Here is a 24611-nt window from a genome sequence, read left to right as displayed (position 1 = left end):
TGAAACAAACCTTGCACACTGTTACCTGAGTGTGTATCTGTAGCTCACACACCTAAGCAGTGTGGTCCTGTAGCTCACACACCTGCGCAACGTGTACCTGTAGCTCACACACCTGCGCAGTGTGTACCTGTAGCTCACACACCTGCGCAGTGTGGACCTGTAGCTCACTCACCTGCGCAGTGTGTACCTGTAGCTCACACACCTGAGCAGTGTGTATCTGTAACTCACACACCTGCGCAGTGTGTACCTGTAGCTCACACACCTGCGCAGTGTGTACCTGTAGCTCACACACCTGCGCAGTGTGTACCTGTAGCTCACACACCTGTGCAGTTTGTACCTGTAGCTCACACACCTGCGCAGTGTGTACCTGTAGCTCACACACCTGAGCAGTGTGGACCTGTAGCTCACACACCTGCGCAGTGTGTACCTGTAGCTCACACACCTGCACAGTGTGGACCTGTAGCTCACACACCTGCGCAGTGTGTACCTGTAGCTCACACACCTGCGCAGTGTGGACCTGTAGCTCACACACCTGAGCAGTGTGTACCTGTAGCTCACACACCTGCGCAGTGTGTACCTGTAGCTCACACACCTGAGCAGTGTGTACCTGTAACTCATACACCTGAGCAGTGTGGACCTGTAGCTCACACACCTAAGCAGTGTGGACCTGTAGCTCACACACCTGCGCAGTGTGTACCAGTAGCTCACACACCTGCGCAGTGTGTACCTGTAGCTCACACACCTGCGCAGTGTGTACCTGTAGCTCACACACCTGCGCAGTGTGGACCTGTAGCTCACACACCTGTGCAGTGTGTACCTGTAGCTCACACACCTGCGCAGTGTGTACCTGTAGCTCACACACTTGCGCGGTGTGTACCTGTAGCTCACACACCTGCGCGGTGTGTACCTGTAGCTCACACACCTGCGCGGTGTGTACCTGTAGTTCACACACCTGCGCAGTGTGTACCTGTAGCTCGCACACCTGCGCGGTGTGTACCTGTAGCTCTCTGTATGAGCTGGCCGGTGTGTTCCTCGGCCGATTGAGTGATCAGCGGGTGATAACTGCATCAGCAGAATCAATACTCGCTCTTCAGCAGGGAGGGTTTGGGGCCCGAGGGGAGGGGGCTTATTTTGGGCTGTTCTGTGTGCATTATTCACACCCTGCACCCCCCTCTGGAGGGAGTGTCTCTGCAAACCACTGGACATGAAAGCGGAGGAGCCTGTAGCACAGGAAACACACAGGAGCCCTGTCTCTCTGATCCACACCCACAGGCTGCAGCCTATAATACAGATACAACTCTAACCCTGTACACACACACACACACACTCACACACACACACACACACACTCACACACACACACACACACACACACACACACACACACACACACACACACACACACACACAGGAGCCCTGTCTCTCTGATCCACACCCACAGGCTGCAGCCTATAATACAGATACAACTCTAACCCTGTACACACACACACACACACACACTCACACACACACACACACACACACACACACATATATGTGTGTCATTAGCTTTTCTGGGCCAGGAAAAGCTGCAGTCAGTTAATTATGCTAACAAAGGCTCCACGTGTGTGTGTTTATATTTCTGTGGCATTTACCGTACAGAAGTTACATCAGCATTTATGATAAATTCTGTACGTCTTTGTCTGATAATAAAACAAACATGGGGTGCATGAATGAATAACAAAAGTGTCTGGAGACAAAAAAGCAAAACTGCTGTCGGCTGTATTTGGACAACGTTTATACATTAAGACGTCTCTACGCACTGTACCTTAACATAAGAAAAAAAACCGTGTGATCTTAATTTTAATTAGGGCACGCTCTTGTTAATAGTCCTGGTTTTAATTAAATCAGTGAGTTACACAGTTTGTCACTGATTTTGAGGTGTATGCACACTGCACATTGCACTCTTCAGCCAGAACGACTAAGGGCTTGATGCGCTGACACCTTCAGCATGTGCAAAATCTTTTTAGCACGCGCAAAACCAATAACACGACTCGCGATTGGTGCAAAACGAATATCGTGACTTGTCATTGGTCATTGGCGTGAGATGTTTTTGTAGCCCGGGCTAAATGTCCAGGTGAGTCAGGCCCTTAGATGTGATGTTTCCGTGGCGACCGCTGTGTTCCAGGTACGACACCATCACCAACCAATGGGAGACGGTGTCTCCGCTGCCCAAGCCGGTGCACTCCGCGGCCGCCACCGTGTGCGGCGGGAAGGTGTACGTGTTTGGGGGGGTGAACGAGGCGGGCCGGTCCGCCGGGGTCCTGCAGTCCTACGTCCCGCAGACCAACACCTGGAGCTTCATCGAGTCGCCCATGATAGGTACGTCCTGAGAACCGCGCTCGCCTCTGAGATCGTCTCTCACACACGCACACACACACACACACACACTTCTGAGAGCCTCTCTCTCTCTCTCTCTTTCTCACACACACACACGCACACACACACTTCTGAGAGCCTCTCTCTCTCACACACACACACACACACCCTTCTGAGAGCCTCTCTCTCTCTCTCTCTCACACACACACACACACCTCTGAGATTGTCTCTCACACACACACTCACACACTCACACATATACATGCACATGCTCACACACACACACACACACACATATACATGCGCATGCTCACACACACACACACACACACACACACATATACATGCGCATGCTCACACACACACTCACACACACGTATGCACACACACACGCAGACACATACACACTCACACACACACACTCATGCACGCACACACCACACATCTTGCTGATGGAAATGTGCTGAGTGTTGTGTGATGTAAATGATCATTTAGCAGAAAAGGTAATAATGAAACGTTTTAAATTATTAAAAAAGCAATAACCACAGGTGTTGTTGTGAAGCTGATCTGGGGAGCCACTTGCAATAAAAACGCCGCGCAGCCCTATATTTAAACGCGATGCTAATTAGCGTGCGCCGCATCCGTGATGCATAATCCCAGCCATCCTAAAGACTCGGGGGGGGGGGGGGGGGGGGGGGGGGGGGGGGCGAATACTGCCTGGGAGAGTGTGTGGAGTGCTGGAGGAGGGGAGCAGGTGTTGGGAAGTCTCTCCCCCCCCCCCCAGCCTGGCCCGCGCGAGTTAGCGCTGTTTAGCCGCATGCTAATTATAATTTTCTGTGATTTATTTGCTTAGCGGTGCCGAGTGACCGGCGCGGCGGGGTTCTGCCCGTTAGCACAGCTGGGCGTTCGCGCTAAAGCAATTACGACCGAGCGCCGCTCTCCAGGGTGCAGTGCCAGTGCACCGCACCGGCTGGGATGTGAACCAGCAACTCCTCGTTTACAAGCCTGGGTCCCTGTACCGCTGTGCTGCACAGCTGCCTGTTCAGAGGGGTTTAGAGTTGTGTAGCTGGGTTTAGTGCTGTGTAGTGGGGTTTAGTCTTGTGTAGTGGGGTTTAGTGTTAAGTAGTGGGGTTTAGAGTTGTGTAGTGGGGTTATTGTTATGTAGTGGGGATTAGTGTTGTATAGTGGGGTTTAGTTTTGTGTTGTGTAGTGGGGTTTAGTGTTATGTAGTAAGGTTTAGTGTTATGTAGTGGGGTTTAGAGTTGTGTAGTGGGGTTATTGTTATGTAGTGGGGATTAGTGTTGTATAGTGGGGTTTAGTTTTGTGTTGTGTAGTGGGGTTTAGTGGCTCTGTGCTGGCTGCTCTTTCCAGTGTAGATACCTTGCACCCCCCCCCCCCCCATCCCCCCCTCCACTCCCCCAGCTGGGGCTTATCAGTGATGTGGCATGTCTCTGGGCTGGGTTTTCTCTTTTTGACAGCACTGCTGCTGCTGAACTACAGGATGTTTTTTTGGAATATCTCTCTCCTGTGTGCACTGTGCAGACCTGCCAGAGGGCAGCGTGTGTGTGTGTGTGTGTGTGCTGTTTACAGTGTGCGTTTGCTCGGGGGGGGGGGGGGGGGGGGGGGGGGTGTCTGCTCCAGTGTAGGAGACTCTAGGCGCATGCACACGCGCACACACACACACACACACACACACACTCACCTGTACACACACACGTACACGCTCACAAACACTCACTCACAAAACACATGCATACTCACGCACGCACACACACACTCACCTGCATACACACACACACACACACACACTCACATGCATACTCACGCACGCACACACACACTCACCTGCATACACACACACACACACGCACACACGCACTCACCTGCATACACACACACACACACTCACACACACACTCACCTGCATACACACACACACACACTCACACACACACACACCTGCATACACACACACACACACTCACACACACACACACCTGCATACACACACACACACACTCACACACACACTCACCTGCATACACACACACACTCACACACACACTCACCTGCATACACACACACACACACACACACTCACCTGCATACACACACACACACTCACACTCAGGCCTTGGGGACAGACGGTGCTGCTCGTTAAAAAGCCTGGTTGTCTTCAACAGCCCTTTTATATTTTACAATCGACTGAAGGGAACTTTGTAGCTACACTGTTTCAATTTTCCTTTTTTCGGACGGGTGGGCAGTTTGCTGAGGTCCCAGCTGACCGATATTCTGTTGTTCTGAAGATGCTATCAAACCGGCCGCTAAAACAGGGGGTTGTTTACATGATTTAATGAGTGGTTCACACAGCCAATCAGAAGGGTGCATCTTTATCTGTTGTTTTTGTTTTTGTTTTTTGTTTTTTGCTAACAGGATTTCCTGAATACCATAGCCAGGGATTATCTGTGTCTTTGACCTGTGTCTGTGCTTGTGGCTTTTTTGTTTGTGTCTTTGGCTTGTGTCTGTGCATGTGGCTTTTTTGTTTGAGTCTGTGTGTGTGTCGTTGGCTGGTGTTCCTCTGGGCCCTGCCCCTGTGACTCCAGTAAAGCTCTGCTGCCGATTGGCTGCGTTCTTCCCGCCATTTCCGCTGCGCGGTAGACTCGGCTTTTAGCGCCTGTTAGAACTCTGATCTCGTTCGGAACGGGGCGCGCGCGGCATGAGATGCCCGGCCTGGCGGTATCTGCGCAGATGGAGTCTGAGATGCCCAGCGTGGCGGTATCTGCGCAGATGGAATCTGAGATGCCCGGCCTGGCGGTATCTGCGCAGATGGAGTCTGAGATGCCCAGCGTGGCGGTATCTGCGCAGATGGAATCTGAGATGCCCGGCCTGGCGGTATCTGCGCAGATGGAATCTGAGATGCCCGGCCTGGCGGTATCTGCGCAGATGGAATCTGAGATGCCCCGCGTGGCGGTATCTGCGCAGATGGAATCTGAGATGCCCCGCGTGGCGGTATCTGCGCAGATGGAATCTGAGATGCCCCGCGTGGCGGTATCTGCGCAGATGGAGTCTGAGATGCCCGGCCTGGCGGTATCTGCGCAGATGGAGTCTGAGATGCCCCGCGTGGCGGTATCTGCGCAGATGGAATCTGAGATGCCCCGCGTGGCGGTATCTGCGCAGATGGAATCTGAGATGCCCCGCCTGGCGGTATCTGCGCAGATGGAGTCTGAGATGCCCCGCCTGGCGGTATCTGCGCAGATGGAATCTGAGATGCTGGCCTGGCGGTATCTGCGCAGATGGAGTCTGAGATGCTGGCGCTGCGTGTTTCTCAGGGAGACGGCGGAGCGAGATAGCGGAGTGGAGACTGCTGTGACGGGCTGGGTTTTTTGGGGATAAGGGCCGGACCCTGTACACCCTTACCCCCCTGGCAGGGCAGCAGGGCAGCGGGTGGGAGCTGTGGCACAGCAGGGCACAGGGCACAGGCTTTTCAGGCCCACGGGCTGCCGGTGCCCCTCCACACAGGGGCACTGCCCGCAAATCACCCGGCTCCAGATTAATATCCCGCCGTACACATCGATTTTAGGATTGTGCTGAGCCACACTCACCCCTGGCGGCCTGTGGTCTGCAGGTTGGAGTGCCCGGTCGCCGTAGTGATCCCGTCTCATCTCCACGGCCCGCTCAGCCAGTGCAGCGGGGCGGGGATCGATGCGAAAGCCCTCAGATTCAGTCCGTTTGGTTCTGTCAGTCCTGCTTTAACTGTTTCTGACCCGCAGGGTTCACCTGAGGACCAGTGCTCCTGCACAGTGAGCTCCCAGCCCGGCGTGCTGTGCTGTGTCGACAGCAATGACACAGTGCGATCGCTGAGTGAAATACAGGCATGTGTGTTAACCCTTTGAAAAGTAGGTTTTCTGGAATGTTTTTATTTTTTTTTCAGAATTCTGAGTCCGTGTGTTCTAGAACTCCATTGCTTTCAGCATTAGAATGTTCAGTTAACAACGTTCTGATCACGTGTATATCCCATAAAGGGCTAAACAGTGGCTAGCCGAAGCAGAGTGAACAGCGTGCTATACACATGTAGCACTGTACACTCATAGCACATGCTAAATGCCGATCATGTCCAGAGTATAGCATAGAAGAGGGCGTGGCAGGGGGCGGGGCTATTTTAAGGGCGTGGACCGTGCAGGACTCGGTTAAAATGGTCTTAATCACACCTGCATTGTGTCTGACAGCTGATTGGTGGAATAACTGTTCCCTCACCCAGGCCAAAGTGCTGATTGGAGCGTCTGTACAAAGCCTGGCACTCCAGAACCCCCACTGAACCCCAGGGGTACGGGAGAGGCGTCCTCAGTAGAGGAGGATTTTTGGGGGCGGGGTGGATGTGCCGGGTGTGTGAGATCCAGCTCTGAAAACGGGCGAATGCAGAAAGGCTCCTGCCGGCATTTTGAGACTGTCGTTGGCGTGTGCAGAACAATGCTGGCTGTGCGCTCTGCTACCACTGTATTTTAATTAAGTCTCTGGCATCTAATCCCCAATAACAGGAGGACAATTTCACTGATTTATTCCTGATCCGCTCAGATTCAGAGGCTGCTTCAGATTCCTTTTGTGTTCCATTTTTCAAATGGGAAAATATGTCCCTGCCTGGCCAAATGAAAATAAGCAGCTCAATTATTTATGTATGAAATCAATCGTGGCGCTTTAAGCCCGTCTTTAGTGGTGTGGGGAAAACAGTTCCACTCTTGAATTGGCTAGTTAAGTAGACTGCTGCAGTCTCTTTCAATTCTTGACTTTTATTTTTTATTTTGAGGCTTAAAGGGACTTTTTTTCCTTAACAAGACTGACTATTTGTTTCTTTTTTATGAACAGGAGGCATTATTAATGAGACGGCACCATTTAGACAATGGCAGGCTGATTTAATTATTCACAGTGCTCATAAATCATGCATTTATCTCATGATTACGAGGATAGAGTAAGGAAAAAGATCATTCAAATCCTCATAATTTATACCACGTATTTATATGTGTAAATGTGTGCATGTTCAGTATGCATATTTATGTTATGTATGTTTAGGTGCATTCCTGCCTCTCGCCCAGTGCATGCTGGGATTGTCTCCAGCACCCACCGCGACCCTGCCCAGGATAAGCGGGTATAGATAATGGATGGACCCTGCTCCAGGATAAGCGGGTATAGATAATGGATGGACCCTGCCTAGAATAAACGGGTATAGATAATGGATGGACCCTGCTCCAGGATAAGCGGGTATAGATAATGGATGGACCCTGCCCAGGATAAGCGGGTATAGATAATGGATGGACCCTGCTCAGGATAAGCGGGTATAGATGATGGATGGACCCTGCTCAGGATAAGCGGGTATAGATAATGGATGGACCCTGCCCAGGATAAGCGGGTATAGATAATGGATGGACCCTGCCCAGGATAAGCAGGTATAGATAATGGATGGACCCTGCCCAGGATAAGCGGGTATAGATAATGGATGGACCCTGCCCAGGATAAGCGGGTATAGATAATAGATGGACCCTGCCCAGGATAAGCGGGTATAGATAATGGATGGACCCTGCCCAGGATAAGCGGGTATAGATGTGTATGGAACTGAAAAACCGGTGATATTTAATCTATAATTTTGTGAGATTTGACAGCGAGAATTGCTGTCTGCCACTTTGCAAGAAGCTGTTCTCTGGTGCAATGTAGGTATTGATTTGTTAGGACCAATGACAAGCTTTTAAAACAGCAAAGCCATGCCCCTAAATAACCTGCCAGTGTGTGTGTGAGTGTGTGTGTGTGTGTAAGTATGTGACCTTTTGCTCTTTGCTCTACCGTTCCCAAGGAAATAAACAACAAACCAGTTGTTTTTGCAGAGAATGCTGTAGATTAAATTTACCACTGCAGTAAAGTGGCCTTACCTGACCCCGTGTGACCCACCTGGCCAGTCACCCCCCCAACCCCCCAACCCCCCCATCAATGTTTCTCTGCCCCCATAAAAACAAGCCGAGCAGGCGCTCAGGGGTCACAGCGGAACAGGCTGAGGGTGGGGGCACTGCCGCGTACAGAGCAAGAACAGAGCTCCAGATCCGCCCCCCCCAGCAGCCGCAAGAGTTCATCAACGACGAGGCTTTATAACCTGTAAAAGAGGCGGGGCTGTAAATCTGGGCTCAGTGCATTACACACACCCAGTCCAGTGTCTCCCCTGGGCTGTTAGCTCGGACATACGGATAAATCCATATCGCTTACTGCCCGCTATGAATCACAATACCTCAGCACAGCGCCCCCCCCTCCCCCCCACTCGCGTCCGGAGGGGGGGGAGGGGGGCTCCTGTCTCCTCGCAGCATAGACGCCATTCCATATTTATTTAACCAGTTTTCTTCCAGCCATTTTAATTCTTTCTGTTCTTCCAGTTTGGAGTGACTGGTTCATGTTCACGGGCCTGTCCCAGCTCTCCCAAGCCCCCGGTGCTTAAACAGGGCACTGCCCAACTCCTTCCCCCCCCCGAGTATAGCCCCCCCCCCATATAGACTGCATTTCAGTGTCAGCACATTAGCACAGTAAATCCCCCGGTGTTGAGCAGGCACTGGCACTCTAAACGGTTTCTGTGTGACAGAGGGGCAGACCCCTCCAGCTGGGGGGTACTGAGCGGGCGGCGGCTCCCGCAGACGTCGCACTCTGACTGGGACGCGCGGCTGCTCTGAAGCTGCTCTGTCTATTAGCAGCATTAGCAGGGTTAGCCACCGTTAGTAACATTAGCACTGTTAGCCACTGTAGCACCACCTTTAGCAACATTAGCAGTGTTAGCCACCGTTAGGAACATTAGCTGTGTTACTCACTGTAACACCACCGTTAGCAACATTAGCACTGTTAGCCACTGTCACACCTCCGTTAGCAGAATTAGCATATTTAGTGTAGCTAATATGCTACACTAAATGGTTGGGACAGGTTTGTCCCTGGGATTATGCACTAGCTTTGTGCAGCTAATAAAAAAACCTGCCAAACAGAATGTGGTAGCGGACGCTCTGTGGTAGCAGGCGCTCTGTGGTAGCGGGCGCTCTGTGATAGCGGACGCTCTGTGATAGCGGACGCTCTGTGGTAGCGGACGCTCTGTGGTAGCGGGCGCTCTGTGGTAGCGGACGCTCTGTGATAGCAGACGCTCTGTGGTAGTGGACGCTCTAATGGGGCTCTGGCAGGCCCTTTGCCCTGCGTACCCCGGCTGTTTGCTCTGCTGGAGCGTGGACGGGCGGCTCTGATCCGCTCACTCATTCTGACTGACTGGGGCTCCATACTTCCCTTTGGTCTTCTGTCTCTCTTTCTTTTTTTTTTTCTTCTGTTCTTCAAAGCGTGGTGTTCTGCAGCAAAAGTTTTTGTCTGATCCGGAAATTGAACCGGAAAAGGTACCAAAGGAACAACACTGAATTCACTCCACGCCCACCCACCCCCCCCGGTTGTAAACATCGTTTCAACATCTCTTCCGAAACAATATGTTTAGCTGAAAGCAGCCATTGGTTTTTGTTTTTTTTTTCTAAAAAAAAGAGAAAAAAACAGTTGGAAAATGAGCAGAAAAATAAATGTGTTGCTTTCTCAATTTCCTGTTGAGGCCCAAGTGCAACAGCAGGCTGGAGATTGCTGTGATTTTGCATTCTGCCCGAAACAACGGGAGAAACGACACATCATCCATCATGAAATTTTCTACGTGAGGGAAATTTAGAACCGATTCCTTTGTTTTTGTTTTTTTCGCCCCTAATCTTATTTTATTATGCGCTTTTGTTTCTCTTCCCTCGTCACTATGCAGATAATAAGTATGCTCCCGCGGTCACTCTGAACGGATTCATCTTCATCCTGGGGGGAGCCTACGCTCGAGCCACCACCATCTACGACCCCGAGAAGGGCAACATCAAGGCCGGGCCCAACATGAACCACTCCAGGCAGTTCTGCAGGTACCGTAGCGCGGGCGATAGCAACCTCAGCCACTGTGCCACTAGCGTTAATCACTGTTAGCCACTGTAGCACCACCGTTAGCAGCATTAGCACTGTTAGCCACTGTAACACCACCTTTAGAAGCATTAGCACTGTTAGCCACTGTAGCACCACCTTTAGCACCATTAGCAGTGTTAGCCACTGTAGCACCACCATTAGCAGCATTAGCAGGGTTAGCCACTGTTAGTAACGTTAGCTGTGTTACTCAATGTAGCACCGACATTAGCAGAATGAGCATATTTACTGTAGCTAATATGCGACACTAAATGCTTGGGACAGGTTGTTTGTGGGATCCAGTAGATTATACACTAGCTTTGTGCAGCTAATAAAAAAACTTGCCAAACAGAATTTGGAGGATGGATTTAAAGCAAAAATAGGCTCCATTTTTTGTAGCCTAAAGTGAAAACAGCAGCAATCTTGGGTTGTTTCGCTAAAGGAATGTAATATCAGCTCTCTGGAGAAGGTCTTTGGCAGGCCTTCTAGGGGGGTTTGATATCCCATTTCAGGACTGATCGGTTACATGCAGATTACCGGCTAATTGGGACATTTTTGGCTTCAGTCCCCGCGCGGGACGAGTCCACAAAACGTGCCTCTGGGTCCACTTTCACCCAAATTATGTAGAATGTTGAACATGTTCTACGGCTTAAAATCCACTTCAGATCCCGAGCTAAGTGTTATCAGATTTGATTCTCAAATGAATGCAGCATCATTTACAGTTCAGCTCTTGATATCTCACACCTTTCCCGCTCTTTTTACGCCGCTTGTTGAATGGGTGCTCTGGGATCAATGTAGTATTGCTCATTCAGAGCCATTATGGCAGTCTTCTGTGAGTCTGCCTGTTTGTGACTGCACAAAGAGGAAACTGGAGTGTCAGCTCCTCTCATGTAAACGGAAATATCACTCAAATCCCAAAAGCTCATGAAACGCCCATCTGTTTTGAACCAAAGTTTTTAATCCGCTTCAGGCTAAGTGTTTCTAATAGTTTGGTATGAGTGTGAGGTTTTCTGGCCGCATGCTGAATTATTTCTCCTCTTTCTCCTGCAGTTGTGCGGGGTGTGTTTACCAAGTAATCTTTCAGGCTGCTGTTGGCTCCATCTGCCTCCCCATCTCAGAGCAGATTTAATAATGCACAGCAGATTTACTGAATCTACATGTATCTTCGAAGTGCAATGCTTAGCCACACACATCTGAGAGGAGTTTTCACTCAGTGAAATTGACGTCTAGCCTGGGGATTATCTAGACAAACACACGACAAACCTATTACACTCCACAGCAGACCGAGTGTGTGTGTGTGTGTGTGTGTGTGTGTGTGTGTGTGTGTGTGTGTGTGAAAAGCTAAATACATAAGACTATAGTCTATAGACTATAGACTATATTAAAAAATTCCCCCAAAATTTTAATATGTCATTTTTTAAATTCAGATGAATAGGAATTTATGTTTATATATCAACCAGGTTGAAATAAATAAATAGAAATCTGTTTTTAAAATTTATGATGAAAAACTCTTTCAGTGAAAAAAGCTAAATACATAAGACTTTTGTCCAAAAATGAAAAAAATAAATATTTTTTAAAGGTAATTTTTTCTTTTAAATAGATAGGAAATAAGATTATAATCTTAAATCCAAATATTGAATAAACTGCAAAAAAATCTTTAAATGACATTTTCTGATTTAGATGAATGGGAAATCCAATTTATTTAACAACCATGGTGAAATAAATGAATAGAAATGTGTTTTGAGTAAATTAAAAATGAAAAATATTTGTGGAAAAACATCAAAATCCAAATACTGAAAAAACTGCAAAAAAATTTCAATAGCCTTTTTGCAATTTAGATGAATGGAGAATCACATTTATTTAACAACCATGATGAAATAAATGAATAGAAATGTGTTTTGAGTCAATTAAAAATGAAAAATGTATTTGTGGAAAAACATCAAAATAAATAAGACTATAGTCTTACATCCAAATACTGAAAAAACTGCAAAAAAATGTAAAATGCCTTTATGTCATTTTGATGGATGGGGAATCACATTTATTTAACAACCATGGTGAAATAAATGATTAGAAATGTGTTTCAAAAAATGTAAGATGAAAAAGTGTTTCTGTAAAAAAAACAATATATGCCTATAGTCTTATGTCCAAAAATGGAAAACAATGCAAATATTTAAATAATTGTTATGTTTTTATTCTGCTAGATAGGAAATTATATGTATGCAACAACCACAATAGAAATTTCTTTGAAGAAACCCATGATGAAAAATGTTTTTCAGTGGAAAAACAGCAAAATACAAAAGAATATGTCTTATTTCCAATAATGGAAAAAAGAAATTTTATTTTAATGTCAGTTTTGCATTCAGATGGATAGGCACTCATGTCTGTGTAACTGATGTGGTGTCCAACAGCCCAGAAAGACTCGGGAACCCCAAAGAATTAGACGCCCACAGCTGGTCCAACAGGTGACATTTTATTAACCAATGAGCTTTCAGGGAGAGCGAAGAGAACTCCGAAGAAACCTGTTGATAAATTAATTTTTATTGGCAACAGTCAGAAAGCCAACACATTGGCCCCTCCCATAGAACGAATCCACTAATTACGTCCCACCATTGTAGCAATCACCCATCTTCGAACACAGCTTGCCCCCCCCCCCCTCGCTGGTTATCTCTTCAGGGTCTCTGCTCCATCCGCCCCCGTGTCCAGGGTCCTGCTGTCTCCCACCCCTGGTTAGTTGGGGGTCAGGGCCTTGAAGTAGTGGGGCCTCCGTACACATCTGGTCAGGGAATACTGCTAAAAGAATGAGAACAAGAGACAGGGCGCGACTTGACCAGAAGCTTGGGTCAGACTCAGACCACCACATGGAGTAGATACCTAGAAGGTTCTACAGGATTATGTTTACACACTCTGAAAAAGCATTCCAGTTCACTTCTTACGTTAATTATTGTTGTGGTACATCTCCCAGCCCTGTTCCTGATCCCAACCATTACTATAACCTTGTCCTCTAACAACAGACTTTAGAATAATCCTAATTATGTGTTTGTACCTGATTATATGATTTCTTGCATTAAGATGAATGAAAAACTAAATACGCATAATCAATATAATACAAATGCACAACTGGAGTGTCCAATCTTATCTGAAAAGGGCCAGTGTGTGGGTGCTCTTGTTTTTGTTTTTTGTTTTGTAAATCCAGCCCTAGGAGTAAACATTAGTTTTTTTTCTATCAAGTGCTTTGGCGCCCAGCTACAACTCTGTAAATCTGAGAAAATGTACCGCTTTAAAGTTCGTTTTAAAAAATGGAGCACTGTGCATAGTAGGCTGGCATTGGCGGCTGAGTGTTTGAGGACAGGGGAGAGTTTGGCGGTATAAGTGAACTGGGCCGGGGCCCTGGGGGGGCCACGTCCTCGGGAGAGAGACAGAGTCATTAGCAGAGCGCCCAGCAGGAGACAGAGAAAGGGGAACGTGACGGGGGAGAGAAGGTGGAGGACGTTTATAGGGACGTCGAGAAAGACTGATAAGAGTCATCAGAGGGAGATGGGACAGATTAAGGAAATAGTGAGGAGCAGAGGAGGAGGGGCGGTGTGAAGAGACACTCACGACTCAGTGGGCAGAGAGACCAGCACTGATGCTACAGGAGAGCTAGTTCTGATACTGCACAGTACTACAGGAGAGAGCTAGCACTGATGCTATAAGGCAGTACAGTACTACAGAATAAAGCTAGCGCTGATGCTATAAGGCTGTACAATGCTACAGAACAACTAGCACTGATGCTGCATTCTGTACAGTACTACAGGAGAGAGCTAGCACTGTGCTACAGGCTACATGGTGCTACAGAAAAGCTAGCGCTGATGCTAAAGGCTATATGGTGCTACAGGAGAGAGCTAGCATCGTGCTGACTAGCAGCATGTAAGGTCTTTATCCTTCCTCTCCTCCCCAGCGCGGTGATCCTGGACGGGAAGATCTACGCCACGGGCGGGGTGGTGAGCAGCGAGGGGCCGGCGCTAGGCAACATGGAGACCTTTGACCCCAGCACCAACGCGTGGACTCTGCTGCAGGGCATGCCCTGCCCGCTGTTCCGCCACGGCTGCGTCGCCATAAAGAAGTACATCCAGAGCGGCTGACTCCGCCCCCCGCGGCCCGCGATTGGTCGCTCGGACGCGCACGCCCACAGTGAAGCCACTGCCTCCCTCCTCCCCCGTCGGTCCGTGAGGAATGTAGACGCTAACCTTCGCCGTCCGGTGAACCCAGGACCCAGTGCCTCCGCTATGTAACGTAGTGTAACACATCGCACCTTAGGGCAGCGCCACTAGGTGGCACTAGTGCAAAACTAGCTTGTCGGTTTGAGACAGACGTGGTCTTTTTTTTTTTCCCCTCTCTTTTTTCTCCAGCCGTAACTGACAGCAGTTTTTCTCCCCCATTTTGTCATGTTTGTCACTAAGGAGCGTTGGCAATTAGATCACACCTCCATCTTGTTCTTCTTTTCCTTTCCATCTGTGAAGTACAAATTAGCTGTCAGTTTTAAACCACGGCGACGGCGGACGGCTCTATTTTGGGTTTCTGTTGTACTTTTTTCTTTTTTTTTTTAAGTCACTGCCAGGTTTGAGTCGTCGTTTGAGCTGTCAGTTTCCCGCCTCGACTGGCACAGAAGAGGAAGAACGCGCGCGCGCGTCAGACGGGGGGGGGGGGTGTACGCATCACAGCAAACCGGCGAATCAGCTGTTACCTGAGAGAACGCAAGGCCGTGGAACGCGGGTGCCTCGTCACCCGATTGGTTCTCTCACTCTCTCTTTTTTTGTTATGAATTTGAAAAACAACATGGACAGTGACAGGTGTTGGCGCAGGGTCCCTTTTCTGGGTGAGGGACCGGGCGCTATGGGACAGCAGCGGTGTGTAGCACACAGGGATGGGGGGGGGGGGGGGGGGGGGTGGGGATGGGGGGGGTTCCGGTGGAGACTCAGAAGGACTCAGGCAGTAGCAGAGATCAGTGGAGCGACTCTTTCACACCCAGATAAAGCACAAGCTTCCCCAGACTGCACAGTCATGCTTCTGGCTTCATATCGATTTTCCCTCCCGTTTGTTCTGTTCTTACTTTAGTGTTAATGTTGTCTTTTTTCTTTTGTGTTTAGTTTAATTTCTTACAAAACTGCAGACCAACAGGGTGGGGTGGGGTGGGGTGGGAGGTGTTTTGGGAAGAGACGTTTATTTTACCGAACAGTGATTCTGTCGAAATGTTTTTAGAAAATGGAATAGGTGGCCAGAATAATATTAGCGTCCTGTAAATCTGTACCAAAAAAAAAAACAATTTTGCAAATGTTGTTAATAATGATAATACATGAGACATATGGTATGATGAGTTTGTATATCACAAATGTCACACGTGAAGCAAATGTGTGGCTTTAGTTTCATCCAATAATTACGTTGGATTAAAATAATGGTGCATAAATAAAAGCTCTGTTGAAGACGCACCTCCTGTTCTTCACTTACCTGCAGCTGCAGCACGGTGAGTTTCAGTAATTAGAGACTGTAATTTCACTACATGCACTTACCACACACACTTACCACACATTCTTATCAGTAACCGTAAAATCTAGACCAGTATAGCAACACTGTTAGACCAGAGACTGTGTACAAACAGCATCGTTAAAGCACTAGCATAGCTAACCTAACCCACGAACCTAACACACGGGGGCGACATAGCTCAGGAGGTAAGACCGATTGTCTGGCAGTCGGAGGGTTGCCGGTTCAAACCCCGCCCTGGGCGTGTCGAAGTGTCTTTGAGCAAGACACCTAACCCCTAACTGCTCTGGCAAATGAGAGGCATCAATTGTAAAGCGCTTTGGATAAAAGCGCTATATAAATGCAGTCCATTTACGTCACCACCTACATTCAACTCCATCACAGTGAGTCCCTGTAATTAGAGACTGTAATTTTACTGGGAATGTTTTGCATATTCAGCTCATTCAGGGGTCAATATTCAGTTCACACTTTTAGGATTATTGCTCAACTAATTACAGAAATGACAAAGGAACAAACAAACTGGAATCAATAACGGTTCATTTTCTGAAATGTGGATTGTGTACGTTTCAGTATTTTTATTGTATTCAAGGGTTTTTTTTTTTGCATGATGTGGACACGGTTCAGAGGTTTATTTTCCAATTTCATGCTTTATCCTTCATTTCTTTATCCTTCCGATATACACACATACTGTACACAAAATGCAAGCATTTCATGCAGAAAATGCCCAAAGCGTTAAAAAAAAGTTATGTAGATTTCTCAAAGTGCTCATATTTTTAAAAAATGCATTTGTTCCCATATTAAAATGTTCTAAAAAAACATGACAGAACCTAAATGCCTTTTTTTAATGCATGGAATATTTTTCTTCAAACGCTTAAGTGGTAGTGAAATGGGATGGTAATTCTAGACAAGGCTAGACCAATCGCAAAACTTGTCAATCACGGCCTGTCATTTTCCTGTCACCTTCCCACTTCACCCCCCCCCCAACCAATCAGTCCGTCAAATTATATTTATATAATGTCATTTGCAAATAATGTGTCACGGTACACATCAGTATAAACCCCAGCCTGAACGCCCGCAAGGCGAACTCGCTCACGAACATACGCTACAAAGAGAACGAAAATCACCTTTTTTTTAACCTGTGTGACCTTATTAACATTTTTGACCCATCGGTCTTCAGCAGAGCCATGAATATTGGCCCACACCGGCAGTGATCAGCGGCACAATCTCAGTAAAAAAATGCAAATGACCTGCCAGATGCCTCAGAGGCCCAGAACCTAACCCTAACCCTAACCCTAACCCCGACCAACCACGCAGTCTATGTACTGTGATGGGGGGAGCCATTGTAATATTCTACGCCCTAGCCCTAACCCTAACCCTAAACCCTAAACCCTAAACCCTAACCCCTAAACCCTAATCCTAACCCTAACCCTAACCCTAACCTAACCCAAACCCTAAACCCTAACCCTAACCCTAACCCCCTAAAACCCTAACCCTAACCCTAACCCTAAACCCTAAACCCTAAACCCTAACCCTAAACCCTAAACCCTAACCCTAACCCTAACACCCTAAAACCCTAACCCTAACCCTAAACCCTAAACCCTAACCCTAACCCTAACCCTAACCCTAACACCCTAAAACCCTAACCCTAACCCTAACCCTCCCACCCAGTTGTACTGTAGCCGTGGCGACGGAGTCGTCCCCAGACTGACACCGCCTTATTGCCGTGTGCCCCCAGATGGATAAAAACTTTCACACGCCGTTTTTACAATTTGCACCTTTATTCAAGTATGTCACAGCAGGGTATTCAGAAATTACAGTAAATGTTTCATTTCAAATATAACTTACACTAAAGAAACACATTTAAAAGTGAGGGGGAAAAAAAGGTCCTAAGTCCTAAGTTTTGATGAACTCGCAAAGGAACAAAAGAAAAAAACCCAACAACAACAAAAAAAAAAAAAAAAAAAACATGGCAACTCTACAATATAAATCAAAAACAAATTGAAGTCAACCAAATGGAAAAAAGAGTAAATTAAATCTACCATATTAATTTGAAAAAGGAAAAAAACGCTCCTGTCAGCACGGGGCCTAACCCTAACCCTAACCCTAACCCTAACCCTAACCCTAACCCTAACCCTAACCCTAACCCTAACCCTAACCCTAACCCTAACCCTAACCCTAACCCTAACCCTAACCCTAACCCTAACCCTAACCCTAACCCTAACCCTAACCCTAACCCTAACCCTAACCCTAACCCTAACCCTAACCCTAACCCTAACCCTAACCCTAACCCTAACCCTAACCCTAACCCTAACCCTAACCCTAACCCTAACCCTAACCCTAACCCTAACCCTAACCCTAACCCTAACCCTAACCCTAACCCTAACCCTAACCCTAACCCTAACCCTAACCCTAACCCTAACCCTAACCCTAACCCTAACCCTAACCCTAACCCTAACCCTAACCCTAACCCTAACCCTAACCCTAACCCTAACCCTAACCCTAACCCTAACCCTAACCCTAACCCTAACCCTAACCCTAACCCTAACCCTACCCTAACCCTAACCCTAACCCTAACCCTAACCCTAACCCTAACCCTAACCCTAACCCTAACCCTAACCCTAACCCTAACCCTAACCCTAACCCTAACCCTAACCCTAACCCTAACCCTAACCCTAACCCTAACCCTAACCCTAACCCTAACCCTAACCCTAACCCTAACCCTAACCCTAACCCTAACCCTAACCCTAACCCTAACCCTAACCCTAACCCTAACCCTAACCCTAACCCTAACCCTAACCCTAACCCTAACCCTAACCCTAACCCTAACCCTAACCCTAACCCTAACCCTAACCCTAACCCTAACCCTAACCCTAACCCTAACCCTAACCCTAACCCTAACCCTAACCCTAACCCTAACCCTAACCCTAACCCTAACCCTAACCCTAACCCTAACCCTAACCCTAACCCTAACCCTAACCCTAACCCTAACCCTAACCCTAACCCTAACCCTAACCCTAACCCTAACCCTAACCCTAACCCTAACCCTAACCCTAACCCTAACCCTAACCCTAACCCTAACCCTAACCCTAACCCTAACCCTAACCCTAACCCTAACCCTAACCCTAACCCTAACCCTAACCCTAACCCTAACCCTAACCCTAACCCTAACCCTAACCCTAACCCTAACCCTAACCCTAACCCCCCGGTCCAGAGTCTGATCCAAAGAGGGCCGGTGTGTGTGTGCAGGGGTTTTTTGTTTTAGCCGAACACCAAGACACCCGATTCTATTCCTCGAGGTCTTCACCGCGACCGTGATTTTAGTGAATGAGCGGAATCGGGTGCCTCCTGGGGGGCTGGAGAGAGAGAGAGCGTTCAAATTCAGGACAACAAAACAGTGGCTGACAGTAACCAGCCCAGAGGAGCACTAGCAGGAACAGGTGAGCACCCGTGTGACTCAGAGAAGAACAGGTGAGCACCCATGTGACTCAGAGGTGGAACAGGTGAGGACCCATGTGACCCAGAGAGGAAGACGCTGTACGGACTTCATTATGAGTGATGAACATCGCTGGGTTCATACCCCCGTCTCTGAAGCAGAGTCTGCCAAACGCCAAACACATTACTGATCATTTCCACGCACCATTACATTCTTTATTTAGAAATAATTTCACCCATTTCAGCTGTTTGCAGTTCCCCTAATCTAAATGCCCTAAAAACCCATGTAATCTACTTAACATTTTCCTGTTGACTTGTTACAGTAGGTCACTTTGGTGTCACAGTTTACAATTTTGTTAGCTGCCATAAATACATTAGAAACTATTTTTCATCTTGCGGTGTATTTAATGTGTTTAGCTGATCCAGTTTTAAATGATGATTATTGATAGTAATTCATGCATTTTTAAATTACTCCTCTAAATTCCTCTCTCACACACTACACTTCTCAGTATTTAAATAATTAACCCGTTTGCATTAAGGCGGGTAAAGTTTTGCACGTGTGTGTGTGATTGAGATTATGAAGTTCAGTTGGCGCTCGCGAATGGAAGCTGAGTCATGGCAGCACGCGCCTGTTTGGAGTTTGAACCTTCAGATTGTGCCTCAGCGTCTGCCATTTTGTGCACAACCTTGGCTCTACGGCGTCCCTTTCCCGTGGTTTCGGGGGCCGAACTCTGCGGGACGGGGGGGGGGGCCCTCAGCCACCGCGGGACGGTCGTTAAAATGAGCGACGGGCGCTAGCGGCGTGGAATCCGCCGCCGACCGAGAGAGCGCAGCGGAGGGGCGACTAAAAACCCCGCGGACGGGAACATTAAAGTTTCATCGCTCCGCTCCGGCAGCCTGTCGTCCGCCTCCCCCAGCTCGTCCGGGATGAGCGGGTAGCACACGCGCCCCTGACCTCCCCGTAAAACCAGGCTGAACGCTGGTCAAACAACTCCCCCAACAATCCGACAGCAGAGCTGAGCGCGTGTGTAAAGAGCAGATGAGACACGCACAGCTCATTCCATAGGCATTTACGTTCCCCCCCCCAAAAAAATTACACAGCCGTGCTGACAGTGACCAACCCAAAAAATAAAAACCCACTGCCTTTTGAATCCACTGAAAAAACGTAACATTTACATAAACAGCAGTTAACCCAGCAATGCACACGCCCCAAAAAAGGTAACTGCACAGCTACACTTAAGTGTTTCTCCAGAAGCTTATCGTCGGGGGAAAACCGCCGCGATGTGTTGAGCGTATTGTGCGGTTTGGGTTTGAGGTTCAAACGAATCGCCCGTTTGCGGGAGCTGGAGATTTACGCGTGATTTCAAGGTGCAGGCGGTAAAGACGTGGAAGTTCCAGGGGTTTTATAAAGTCGACATCTCAGTAATCGCTCAAAGGCCCCTCCCCCCCCCGTGTGGAACGCCCAGTTGTACTGTAGCCGTGGCGACGGAGTCGTCCCCAGACTGACACCGCCTTATTGCCGTGTGCCCCCAGATGGATAAAAACTTTCACACGCCGTTTTTACAATTTGCACCTTTATTCAAGTATGTCACAGCAGGGTTTTCAGAAATTACAGTAAATGTTTCATTTCAAATATAACTTACACTAAAGAAACACATTTAAAAGGGAGGAAAAAAAGGAAGTCCTAAATTTTGATGAACTCGCAAAGGAAAAGAAAAAAAACCAACAACAAAACAAAAAAAAAAAAAAACATGGCAACTCTACAATATAAATCAAAAACAAATTGAAGTCAACCCAATGGAAAAAAGAGTAAATTAAATCTACCATATTAATTTGAAAAAGGAAAAAAAAAATTAGGAGAAATGTTACAGAGTTGAGAAGAAAAAAAAAATTGAGCTGAGATTCTGCATATGGGGTTACGCTCCTGTCAGCACGGGGCAGTTTCACAGCGCCAGATCAGATGGGGGGGGGGGAGGCGATGACGGGGGGGTGGGGCATGGGGGGTACCACTTGTCCACATGCCACAGAATCCTAATTTTTTGTGCTCCACAGTGAAAGGATGCGCTATAAAACCGCTGACTGACATCTGCTAAAGCCTAACCCCAAACTGCTTTAATATTTTTAAAAAAAAAAAAGCTTTTGGGATGCCAGCCAGGACAAGATGGCGTCTCCAGAGCAGGGGGGACACACCCGAATACGGAGCGGTCCCAATCCCCCCCCCCCCCCCCAGCCGAGGGGGATCGTATCAGGATCCGTTTCTCACAACCAATGTCAAGAAGACTGGCACTAATCCCCCGAACCCCGTTCACTAATCCCCTGAACCCCGTGTGCTATCCCACCTGCTGACTCGGAATGAGGGAAGAAGAAAAAAAAAACTGGAGTGATAGAACGAGGAAAAAAAAGACAGACAGGAAGGAAAGAAATGTCATAAGGTATGTTCTGGAACACAGAACGCTTGATTCAGGGGCACCAAACACACCCCCCCTCCTCCTCCTCCTAATCTGTGACATCAAGAAATTGATTAAAGGGTCTCTTCTCTCACTCTCTCTCTCTTTCTAGAGGTCAGAATATATCAACACCTTAAACATGAACGGTAAGGGAACAGAGAAAAAGGAAAGAAAAAAAGATGCTCATAATTATAAATCACATCACAAAACTAATTACAGTACAGGAGGATTCTAAGCAGTTTCAAGAGTTAAATCTACTCTCTTCCTGTAACGTCATGGCAACGGCCTGGGGGTGGGGGGGGGGCAGGGGGGCTGGGTTTTGTGTGTGATGTCACCAGCTCGCCAAGACTAGGTCAGTGGTCAGGATCACAGCAGCAGTTAAAACACCGAACATTTACAGAGTTACTCGCAAAATCTGCTGTTTGGGAAACAAAATTTTAAAAAATACAAAAAACAATAACAAAAAGGAAACTTGCTTCACCTACATGCTCAGACCCCATCCAGTATGTCACAGTCCTATTCCACTTATATATATAAAAAACCAAAATCAATGCAGAATAAATATAAAAGTTGAAAGATAATTAATGCAGCAAGAACCTGAGCCAGTAAAAACCCCATTTCCACACAAACCTGCTACACAATTATGCTACATTGCATTCAGCACAAAATCCAAAACTTGAGTAACAATTTTCCAATTTCCTTTTTTTTTTCTTATTTCTTTCTTTTAAGTACAAAAAGACTTTTTAAATGGATATTAGACTGTAAAAACACCATGTTTAATAATGTTAATAAATAATAAGAAAAGAAAAAAAGAACCAAAAAAAGCATCCAGACTTTGCCAACAGCGTAGTCTTGAGCACGACAGGAAACAGAAGGAGCACGTGATCAGACAAAATGGCGGCATGGTGACATAACAAGGGAGGAAACGTTCGAACGTAAGACTTCGATCTGAAAAGCTGCAAAACGCACAAGTAAATGTCATCTCACTAATAATGAGCTGCTAACGTCTTATTGGCTCAAATACAGAAAAAAAGAAAAATAAAATACAACGAAAAAAATAAAAGAAAGACCCGTTGGCTTGACTGCAGTGGCCACAGAGTTCAGCTCACGTGTGAAATCGCCCTCGCACACACCTCCGCTTGTCCGCCTGCGTTCGCAGCGAAACATCGCAGCACCAAATACTGCTGGGACGCGGTAAAGCTGGTCTCTGCACTCAGGTAAACTGAAGATAAGCTGAGGTAGCGGCGTCAGTCTCTCTGCAGCAGTCCAGTTCTGTACCATCTGCCCAGATGCTGTTTGTTTTTTAAATTTTTATTTATTTATTTTTTTTGCATACCGTGTGTTTTTTTTTTTTGTGTATTTCTTTGAAAAAAAAGCTTAGCTGAAATCCGCGTCCAAAGATTTCTTCGCCCTAAATCTTTGCGTCCCCCAGTGTTCTGATCCGCGTTTGTACAGACAAACAGCGGATAAAACTGAGTGCACACTTCACACTCAGGGCTGAAATTGCAAGAAAAGTTCACCGCCAGCACGTACTAGCGTTCATACACCAAAACACTATTCGCCTTTTTTTTTTTTTTTTTTTGGTGAATAAAAATATAACCACCCACACACGTCCAGCAGCACCTTGAGCCAAAAAAAGAAAAATACGACACTCTGCCTTGGACTGAAATGCAGCGAAAAAAAAAAAAAACATCACCGAATAATACATATAAAAAAAGAACAAAAAAAATCCAACAATCTAGAAACAATATAATGCTCTATACATTTGACAATTCGCACTGCCTTGTTTGCGCATAACCATAGAAATAATTTGCGCATAACCATAGAAATAATGTCCGGAAATGTCACAATGAGAAAGCAAATTTACCGCATAATATAAACTCAATTTCTCGCATGTAAGCGTGTGTGTGTGTGTGCGTGTATATATATAAATTTGATGATTTTTTTTTTCCCGTATGAAATCTCATTTAGTCGAGGACAGCGCAGATTTACAGCGAGAGGGAAATTGGCAGGACAGAAACGCGCCCGGCCCGGAGGAGTCGAGCGGCGGGCCTGTCCCATGCAGATGAAAATGACGCTAGCGTCGCTCTGGTCCAGAGGCGACCCATCTGATCCAAAGAGGGCCGGTGTGTGTGTGTGTGTGTGTGTGTGTGTGTGCAGGGGTTTTTTGTTTTAGCCCAACACCAAGACACCCGATTCTACTCCTGGAGGTCTTGACCGCGACCGTGATTTTAGTGAATGAGCGGAATCGGGTGCCTCAGCACTGGGCGGCAGCACCCACACCAGCGGATAAGACTGGTTTTAGTCGAAAAAAACTTCTTCTCTACCTTCCAGTTAAAATGGCCAGGCTCTGGATGTTTTACGGCAGGAGTCCCTCCCGTATCCGGACAGAGGGACCCTGAGCACCTGTGTGTGCCCCAGGGAGACAGAGGCGTCCCCGATTCTGGGGCTAAAGTAAGGCACAGGCCAGACAGTGATGGACAGAGGCTCTCCATTTCCACCGTGTCTCCAGTTACTTCAGATATTATGGGTTTTTGAGAAACTAGAGAGCACAACTTATGTTGTACTGAAAAGGGAAAAAACATTTTCCTCAAAAAAAAAAAAAAAAAAAAAATCACACTGAATACAAACAGACTGTAGTTACTAAACATTTCAGTCACTGTACACGTCAAATATGTCACGACCGAGAACGCAAACTGTCACCGGTTTTTTCCTCAGCGTTCAGAGGTCAGGAGCCAGTTCTTATTTGGTTTGCATCACATCGCTGGCAGCCATTTTAGGTTTTTTCCACTAATCAGAGACTCAAATCTGGGCTCGTTTTAGAAGCGGGAAAAAACCAAAGAGCATCAGTACTATCAAAGAGAACCATAGCATCTCAAGAAACAA

The 24611-nt window shown here is 47.2% G+C and overlaps 1 protein-coding gene across 2 annotated transcripts in view; it reads left to right on the top strand.

The window, feature by feature from the left end:
• Positions 1–14991, top strand: part of LOC118229961 (kelch-like protein 29) — a 167399-nt gene extending 152408 nt beyond the window's left edge. For both annotated transcript variants that reach the window (XM_035422571.1, XM_035422572.1), the window contains exons 11-13: positions 2168–2361; positions 10151–10295; positions 14267–14991. In XM_035422571.1, coding sequence (XP_035278462.1) covers positions 2168–2361; positions 10151–10295; positions 14267–14450 — 523 coding nt within the window. In that variant the 3' untranslated portion in view covers positions 14451–14991. The remainder of the gene's footprint in view (positions 1–2167; positions 2362–10150; positions 10296–14266) is intronic.
• Positions 14992–24611: the final 9620 nt, after the last annotated feature.

This window comes from Anguilla anguilla, chromosome 6, assembly GCF_013347855.1.
Source record: "Anguilla anguilla isolate fAngAng1 chromosome 6, fAngAng1.pri, whole genome shotgun sequence".
NCBI classification, from domain to species: domain Eukaryota; kingdom Metazoa; phylum Chordata; class Actinopteri; order Anguilliformes; family Anguillidae; genus Anguilla; species Anguilla anguilla.
This window is presented reverse-complemented; position numbering and strand designations above follow the sequence as displayed.